The sequence below is a fragment of the Montipora foliosa genome, chromosome 3 (assembly GCF_036669935.1).
Source record: "Montipora foliosa isolate CH-2021 chromosome 3, ASM3666993v2, whole genome shotgun sequence".
NCBI classification, from domain to species: domain Eukaryota; kingdom Metazoa; phylum Cnidaria; class Anthozoa; order Scleractinia; family Acroporidae; genus Montipora; species Montipora foliosa.
In genome coordinates, this window is record NC_090871.1 from 21052846 (window position 1) to 21062633 (window position 9788).

At 38.5% G+C, this 9788-nt stretch overlaps 1 protein-coding gene across 1 annotated transcript; it reads right to left on the minus strand.

Moving 5' to 3' along the window:
* Positions 1 to 5816: 5816 nt before the first annotated feature.
* LOC137995382 (melanocortin receptor 5-like) lies at positions 5817 to 6746 on the minus strand. Its single transcript, XM_068840941.1, has one exon. The coding sequence runs from the start codon at positions 6744 to 6746 to the stop codon at positions 5817 to 5819; it is 930 nt and encodes a 309-aa protein (XP_068697042.1).
* Positions 6747 to 9788: the final 3042 nt, after the last annotated feature.

The following is a 9788-nucleotide window of genomic DNA, read 5'->3' on the forward strand; positions in this document are numbered from 1 at the left end:
TCGGGGAGCACAGTAGAGAAGCGACAAACTCAACCCACATGAGAAGTTGAGTCCGTAGTCTAGTCCGCGAATCGAACCCGGGAAAACCCGGGACTACAACGACCATTCGTGGAAACGAGGGAAACTGTAGGTTTCTGCTTTTTTTTTTGGTTTAATTGGAGTGCTCTCTAACTGATGAAAAATATACATTTCTTACCAGTCGTCATACATGTATTATTTCACTCTCCGCCGCCTCCATTAGCCTCTTATGCTAATTGCGGTGAACGAGTTTTATTATCATAACCGACTGTAATTATATTAATAGTCTTAACTATAACTGTAACTACGTAGCTGTTAACTTGAATTTGAGTAAACTTGAATAAATTACCTTTTCCTGTATATGGATCACAGCAATTGCAGTCAATTGAATGGATCACAATACTTCTTTTAATCAAAACAACTCCTCAAAAACCCACACTCATGCTCAGTTACAACTGATTACATAACAAAAATCCCATTATGTAACAGATACCGTATATGGAATTTACAGTCTGTAATCCCATGCAATTAAACATGACTTAAACAATGATACTATGACCAGGATTGTTATGGCCGGCTAATCGCGAAGACTTATTTCCGAGCATCCCTCGAAAATTAAATCTCTTCAAACATGAGTTATACTGATCCAGTTCGTTTTTTTCAGAATAAAAACGTACAAAGGTATACAAGCAACAACCAAGGACGAAAAAAAATATCGAAAAACAGGGAAGGTGATGAAGCCTTGACGTGCTCCGTAGTATAAACGAAACTAAGAAATAGAAAACTGATTTTACTAGGAATAATACGTGAATTGCATATTTATTGCTTTCTTTTTTGTTTAACACCGCCTCAACAGGACAAAATCAGTTTTTCATACATACTGAAGATTTAATGAACACGTCACTTCAATAAAGGTTGACCTCTATGCCTCGGTTAACTGCTTACTCCTAGTACCAATCACGGATTATTGAAGTTCGTTTGACAGTCGCTTTGAAAGTAAAGGAGAAGGGCTGGGAAAGAAACAGTATTATATTAGAGGACAGACGCACGATTGGCGTCACCATCAGCTTTTATGCGAATAAAGTTTAATTCTTTATTATATAAAACCAACAGATATTACTGAACAGACGCACGGCAACATAATGTTTGCGTTGCTCTGCAGTCTCGATCTTCTCTTTACAGCAGCCAACACGTTCAATCCAATTGTGAATGGACAGGCGGAAATGAAATGAAAACCACGCTGAAGACATGTTGGGCCGCTTCACCTTTCATTGTAACGTTTGTCAAGTTCGAAACAGTGAGGTTTAACATGTTGCAAGACTAAGAAATGAAAAACTGATTTCTTTCACTGGATTATTTGCAGTCTTCTTTGCCGTCTTTATTTCACAAGAGAGCAAATGTTTCAACGTTGATTCTTCCCATATACAGCAGATTAATCATAAACACGACGCCCTGGGAAGATTAGAGTCTTAAAACTATCATATCATGGTAAATTGATTACTCAGTACAGTTACTTTGTAAAAGCGACCTACGTTGTAGAAAACAGGATAACATCTGCACTGGAAATACCTGTTACTTGATGAAACTATAAAATATATCCGGCCTATAGTCGCTCCCATTTTTCATAGTTTGATAAATGTTGGCGAAAAGCTTAAATTTCTTCAAAACGAAATCACAAAAAAAGAAAATTTAGAGAGCGAAAAAAGAAAATATATATTTTTGCGTTGTCTTCTTCCACCAAAGAAAAAAAATAAAAAACGTTGATCAGTTCTCTAATCAGATTCAAAAACTGTCCATTATTATTAGTATTGTTGCGAGATTTGCATGCGATTAAAAACAAATAATATCGTTGTAAGTTACGGACCGTAACTAGGGACGACATATTTCCCAGTATTCTTAAGTTATCCTCGAAAAAGTACATCACTTCAGAGATGACTAATGTTCAGTTTGTCGTTTTCAGAAGAGATGAGAACAGCCGGCAAAAAGAAAAAAGAAAAAAGACAACAACAACAACGGTTCCTTGCAAAATGATTTTAAAATCTGCAAAGAAAATCACCAGTAAAGGCCGGGAAGTAATAAATTTCAATCCCACACGATTAAACACTAATACTATAAATTCTGACTCTGCTTTTATCTTGATTTTTCTCTAACAGATTTAATGTATTTTTTTTTTTAGTTTAAGGAATAGCTCAATTGATTACCGCTTTTAAGTTCTATACGACGCGATCAAACACGATTGAGCTGGAGTTATAATGTCGTTTTAATGGGCGAGTTATCTTGGAAAAAATATTTAAAACATCTTTAAAATCCACAGAGGTGACATATGTTTAGTCATATTGGGAGTATGAAAATTTGCAAAAATTCAGCAACAAAAAAATTAATGTAAAGTTCTAAAGAATCCAGGAAACCAGTAAAACGTCGCGAAAACAGAAAACGTGATAAAGAGCCTTTCCTAGCCTTGGAGCAGATAGTTTAGAAGTTGGCTGGACATAAATTAATGTAAACGTATGTGAGACTGGATGAGGGTCACTTGCTAATTTGTTTCGATTTTTGGATCGTTTCGACTGTCTTACGAGAAATTTTGAGCAAAGTGGGAATTTCGCTTAAGGAACATAATCGGAAGCCTCAGCTTCTACACCACGCCCGGCTTTCTTCATGTTTTAGCTAAATAAGAGTCCGTTCGCAGGCTGGACCGTTTAAGTCTCAACGGCGCGAATCCTAGTATTGCTACCCCAAATGTTGTATGTAATGGAATATTGTAGAGCGAAGGTCTTGCTGATCCGAGTCGAGATTATCAAAAAAACTGAGCCGGCTGGACAAATGTAACAAGAAAAATCACTGAGAACTGAGAAACATACCCAGGCCGACGATCAGTTAAAATCTACTTTATTTTGCTCATTTTTGTTTTGTTTTGTTTCCGTGGGTAGTACAAATAAAGGTAAAACTCACTCTTATTTCTTAGAGACGTTTTTAACATTAACAAGGTGGTTTTCTTATTGTATGAAGAACAAACCAGTTTGAAGCCGAACTTAGTGTATAATGCAAACGTCAACCTCAATAACGTTTTCAAGAACGTTTTCAGGCTCAACAAAAATATATAATAATAATAACAATAATAATAATAATAATAATAGTAATAATAATAATAATAATAATAATAATAATAATAATAATAATAACGTTCAGCCTCGGCCCAAAATTTGACGTTTTTTTTTAAATAGTCTATTTTAAGAACTAGATGGACATGATCCAAACGTAAATGTACTGCAGCTGTAGAAAAAACGTTTCTGAAAATACCCTCAGGAACTTGTTTTAACAAGCAGGTTGCTTTAGCAGTTATCATCCGCGCCTCCCACCGCTGTGACTCCGGGCTCAACCCTGGCCTCGGGTCGTATGTGAGTTGACTTTCAGTCGATCTCAATCTTACTCTGAGGGTTTTTCTCCGGGTAGTCCGGTTTTCCTCCCTCATTAAAATCGACTCTCAGTAAATTACATCCGGCTGCGGGCGGATACTTTCGAAAGGGATAACCTCAGGTATCCTCCCCTTTCATTGAATTAAATGAATAAAGTTGGTATTATTATTAACCCTTTACCTCGAGTTCTAAGGTTGGTGAAACGGAGCCATCGTTCCCTGGACCTCAGAATAAAACATTTTGGTTTTGGAGGTTGATAACCAGGATGAAATGATAACATTCAAGCCAAAGATTGAGGAAAGCCTCTGTTGAGGAGATAGACAAGTGTTCCTGATGATCTATCTACATCTTCATCAGCACTTGCGACAAAGGGCCCTTAGACCTGGCTGTTTCGGCGAAGGTGTCATGCATAAGTCTCTTTGAGACATCACTTGCAGACCAGCCACTTTTTGCGGAAGAAGATAGAACCTACCACCCCTTTATTGTCCCAGGCAATGAGAAAAGGACCAATGTAAGGTAAAAGGTATGTGTAGTGTCGGAGACGAAAGCCGGGGAGTTACAATCTTTAAGGGTAAATGTGAGGTAACGATTAATAGTATTTTCAACTAGATGGACTAGAAAAAGATTCTTTTGAAGGATATTGGTGAGATGAGTTTCGTGATGTCCTCGTGAAAACCCAACCAAGTGTTATTGCTCTTGTAGACTCTATCAACAAGCGTGTGAATGAGACCCAGTTTGTAGGAGTGAAATGTAAAACTAAAGTAATTAGTCAACAGAATTAACTATGGAAGGGTGATGTGAAGACCTATTATCTACCCATGTAAACCATGTGAGCGTTAGCCTTACTAATGGAAATGGACCCACTCAAGGACAGAGAAAAACTCAGCCCAGGGTGGAAATTGAACCCACGACCATCGGGTTAGATCACCGCTGCTCAACCGAGCACTTCACGTCACTCTCTCACAGTTAATTCTGTTGAAATATAAGTGCTACACGGCCAACGTTTGCATAAAGTTAACGTAACCCCTTGTACTTGTACATTTTCATTGCCGTGAATTTGACTTGTTCAATTCCCACGACCTGCTCCGGTCTGACCTTGTAGCTCAGTCGGCAAAGCAGCGGTGATCTAACCCGAAGGTCATGGGTTCAATTCCCACCCTGGTCAGAGTTTTTCTCTGTCTTTGAGTGGGCCCATTTCCATTAGTAAGGCTAACGCTCACATGGTTTACGTGGGTAGAAGATAGCACCTCACATCACCCTGTTATAGTTCATTGACTCGGTCCTGCATTAACTATTTGTAAAAATGCATGCAAAGTAGATTGTGACGTCAAATCAGGAATAGACCCACTCCCCTTCTGATTCGGTCATGAACAAAAGATGCTTGGATTTTCGCAAATTTCGAAGCCTATAAAATGGCAGGATTTGTTAGAGAAAGAAAAAAATGGTCGCAATGCGTCTCGAACAAGTGCAAGGATTCATTTTAGCGAAAAAAATATTTTGGGGTTAGGGGCACTTTAATGCAAATTATTAATGAATATTTTTATTTTTTCACCCCAGGCCTCTCTCGGTCAAAAGTTTGATTTATACACAAATGTGCAATAGGACACCAGAACCACATATGGCAGAGTCAAAACAACGCAATTGCGTAAATGAAATCTATTCACGGTGTAAAGGCCACCTAAAGACAAAAGATTCACAAAAAATTGTTATTAGGAGATGATTTTTACAGCAAGGCAGCAACTCCCCCTCCCAGGAAACAAGGGTCGATCTAAGGCGAAAGAATTAACAAAATGGACTTACAGATGATAACTGGAAGAAAATGGGTCTACAGCAACGGCAAACTCTTCACAGGAAACAACAAAAAACTAGTTCCAAAACGGGAACTGTTTCAAGTCTTGTCCCAAGCACGCAGTCGAATTTGTCACTGAGAACAGCAAATTGCGGAAACCTGGCTTTAAGAAATTATGCAGAAATCAGCCAGAAAATTGTCAAGATTAACCCTAATTGAGAGATTAACCCTAATTACTAGAATGCAGGCAGTATCCTTAACGTTACATGAAAGCTAACCATTCAAAATAAGACCTTAACCCTAATCACTAAGCTGAGCATTTTACCCTGACATCTCCCCACACTTGAGGGGAAGCATTTTATTTAACAATTATTCGCCGAAGGACCCGAGGGCGAGGTGAATATCGGTGAATAAAGACCGAGACGAGTGCCGTCTTTGGAACGTGATAGAGACTTTTTTAGAGATAAAAAGTCAAAGAACTCTTAGAAACATAAATCAAACTCACTTGTGGCAACAAGAGAGTCTCTTGACAAATTTTCGCTTTATTGAGATTTACCCAGTGTCATTGTCTGAGAATTGGAAAGTTAAGGGTAAAACTAAAGGCTAATTACTCTATTAGGATGCACCGCTCGGAATGAAATCCTAAACACAAACTTTCTTATTTCTTCTTGTCGCCAGCAATAAATCAATGGATTAAGAACAGCGTTTATCATCAAGAAAGTGCGTGTAATTGCAGTCATTGAATCTATTCTCGTTTGTACAAACCGAGCTGCTAACAGAACAAGGTAGACAAGCGCTGGTAACAAACATAGTCCAATAGAACCGACCACTAATACTGTTGTCTTCAATGCTTTATTTTCCTTAAGGACTTTCTCTACTTGTTCTTGTGGTAGCTGTTGAGCCTTGATCATCTTTTGGTGCCGACGGGTTTCAAAGTAAAGGATTAGGTAAGAACAAGACACGAAAGCAACACACGCGAAAAGAATATGAGAGACAGAAATATAAAACAGAGCGCTCCTTCCGTTGATTAGGCGAAGAGGTATCCCAAAAGAAGTGCTATATGCCCAGCAAAAAAAGACACCCATCTTAATGTTTCGTGTTGTCACAATGTAGGGGTACCAAAACGGATATTTGATTGCTATCAGTTTCTCGCCAACAACCATCATGAGATGAAGAGCCGAGGAATAAGACAGCACGACATTGCTAATCGCCGTCATCTTAGAGAAGACATCAGCGATGTCGCTTCCAAGGAGGAATAGTGTCTTCCAAAGTATAAACGCAGGCTGCGAGGTAAGACCTGTTAACACATCAGTGACGGCTAAACACGCCAACATGATGTTGGAGTTGCTCTGAAGTGTCGGTCTTCTTTTTATCGCCATTATCACCAACACGTTCAATCCAATTGTGAATGGACAGGCGATAACGTTAATGATGATGGCTAAGGAAATAATAACAACGCTGAAGACATCTTCTGCTTCGCCTTCCATTGTAACGTTTGTAAAGTTGGAAACAGTGAGGCTTGCCATGTTGTGGTACAACTGAAAAAATGGAAAACTGATTTCTTTTACTGGATAAGTGTTGATTATTTATTCCCGTCTTTGCTGGCTTAACAATGCAAGAGAGCAAATGTTTTTTGGGTAGATTTTTCGCACATATTGCAGATTTAATGAACATGTCGCAGTAGTAAAGATTAGTTGAGGAGTCTTGATTGCTTTCGTGCAAGGCCGATGTTGGAAAAACAATGCCAGGATATTTTCATTTGAATTTCAATTCATTTGGTTAATCGTTTGAAAATGAAAATGATTTTTTCTTATAAAGGGGTTTACGCTTGACACATCAACTGAAATTATTCTTGGGGTGATTAATTTGAGTTTATCGACTAACTTTCCAATAGTTCGATAAATGTTGCTCAAACTGAAAACACAAGCAAACGCCAAAGAATGGAAAATAAAAAAGATTCGTCTATTCTTGGTAAGGAAAAATGATAATCACTTAATTCAAGTGTCGATTGTATCTGGTTGTGCACAAGTGTTATACGAAGTGGGGAGACTACAATTCAGATGAAATCAGGTGAAATGAACTGTTTATGACATGGGAAAATCGGTGAATCTGGTAAAAAACCTCTTAGGGAGCAGAATAAAGAACCAATAAAGAAGCTCTGTCAGGGTAAATTCCGAAAAGCGACATGCCCTAAAAAGTAGCGAGAGCACGCGACAAACGACATCCTTTCTTTAAATTTCCGACTGCAACGGTCACAGCAACGTGAAACATTGACAAGGCAATACGGGACCCCCCTGCCCTCAATAATAATATTTTGATGTTGAAAAATTTGAAAAATTATCAAAGTGATTGCACTGGTAGGTAGAGGTAATGGTACACCTTATTTAAAGACGGTAATTCCTTTACCCTGTAGAGCGAGGATATTCTCCCAGGAATCCGAGGGTGCTCTCATTTTATCCCCCGTCTTTCTATTAGAACTACCTTTCAAGGGTATTTAAAGCTACTTTTAAGCTACACTGAAAGAAAAAAAGTCAAAATCGCCATCACTGGGAACTTTTAATTGGGTATCTCACCAGCGCAATTCATGAACTCGGGCAAAACTCTTCAGCAGCGACATGATTTTACTTTGTAAACGCAGAGATTGTTTTTGAAAACATATTTCTTTCTAATTTTGCTTGCGTTGCTATGTAAAGCTACGAGTTGTTACACTGCAATATCAGTCAGTCTTGCTTCTAAGTCTCAATTCCACTCTGAATACCTTCCCTGGGTATACGTAGCCAATCAGATGGCGAGAATTCTCCTAGCTATGCGATTCTATTGTGAACCCGCTAGAGCCTCATAGAGTTTTATTCTGAAACTTGGTAAGTTAGTGCGTTCGCACATTCACTCAACGTTAACTAACTTTATTATCGGTTACGGACAAAATAATTTAACTATCGATTGTATTTACTGGGCAAAAGGCTTCTATGGGGGAACTAGAAATGAGATGAAATCAGATCGAAGCAGATAAAATTTGATAAATTTGAATATCAAAAGAAATGTGACGTCAATGTTTGTAAACAAGAAATATCACTACAGGAACGAACAATCATGATTTGTGGGCATACAAGGTATGAATACACGCACGTATGACACATTTAAAGATGGCGCTGAATAAGCAAATGGTAATTTGCTCACCCTATGCATAGGATACCCAAGATTAGAAACTGCGTTACTTTCGTGAGAGGTCGATGTTGCAAAAACAAAGCCAGGAAATTTTCACTGGAATTTTTGCGCTTACTTATTCAACATGAAAACTATTCGCGTAGGACTGAAAACACCTATACCTTCCCACAAGCCCTGGCTTACGCATCTCCACCCAGGGAAAGGTAAAGTTCCCCACACCCGGGCAGAGAAAATAATGAAATGCCCGGGGTTTTTCCGGGGGGGGGGGGGGTGGTGTTGAAGTTTCGATTTAATCGGCGTATGATGTTAACGAAATAATAATAACCACGCTGATGACATCTTTTGCTTCGCCTTTAACTTTAAGGTAAAACGTTTGTCAAGTTCGAATCAGTGAGGTTTGCCATGTTACGATACAAAGAAATAGAAAACTTATTTATTCAGTTTATTTTACTGCATTTGCTTATTTATTGCTTTCTTTGCAGGATTAACAACGCAAAAGAGCAAATGTTTTGTGGGTTGATTTGTCTCACATATTGTATAATTAATGAACATGTCGCAATAGTAAAGATTAGAATTTTAAAACCTTCATGTTTCCGCTACTTGACTACTGTTACAGTTTTACCGCCGCAAGAAGCTTTCATACAGCGGCTTTTTTCTTGGTTGGGAAAAAAGATAATCACCGTTAATTCAAGTCTCGCCGACTTATCTACAACAAGTTGCAAAATTAGAAGAGACACTTCTACACCTTCTTGGGGCGTTATTAATTTACCTATTATCTCTCACACTGTAGCCCCTCCTCCCCTTATCAATGTTGCTAACAATACAAAAAGGCTGAGAACTTCAACAGTCAACATTGTGAAAGGTCCGGCGGGTATTGAAAGCTAGAAAAGGTACCTTTTAACGGGAGTGTCTCACCAATTTTGCAACCTGTTGTAGAAGTGCACAAGTGTTCTGCAAATTGGGGTTGGGGGGTTGACCATAAATCAGATGAAATCAGGTCAAAGCAGATGATCAAAGCGATCAGGAGATGGGAAAGCTGGAGTACCCGGAAAAAGTCTCTTGGGGAGTAGAATAGTGAAGCAACAAACTCTACCCTCATGGGACGTTGAGCCCACGAATCGAACCCGGGACACAATTCAATGCGCAAGACGGGTTTAATGACCACTGCACCAGTCACTCATACCGGAAAAGAGGGAACTGGCTATAGATTTAATTGGAGTGCTCTCCTACTGATGAAAAATATAAATTTCTTACCAATCCTCACACATGGACATCGTATCTGCTTTTACAATCTATAATCTTATGCGACTAAACATGACTGAAACATTAATACTATGATTTTTATGACTCATTTCCGACTATCCCTCATAACTTAAATCTCTTCAAAAATGAGTTATTTTGAG

Excerpts from the sequence above, each read along its gene's own strand:
- LOC137995382 (XM_068840941.1), bottom strand. The coding sequence starts at position 6,746 with ATGGCAAGCCTCACTGTTTCCAACTTTACAAACGTTACAATGGAAGGC.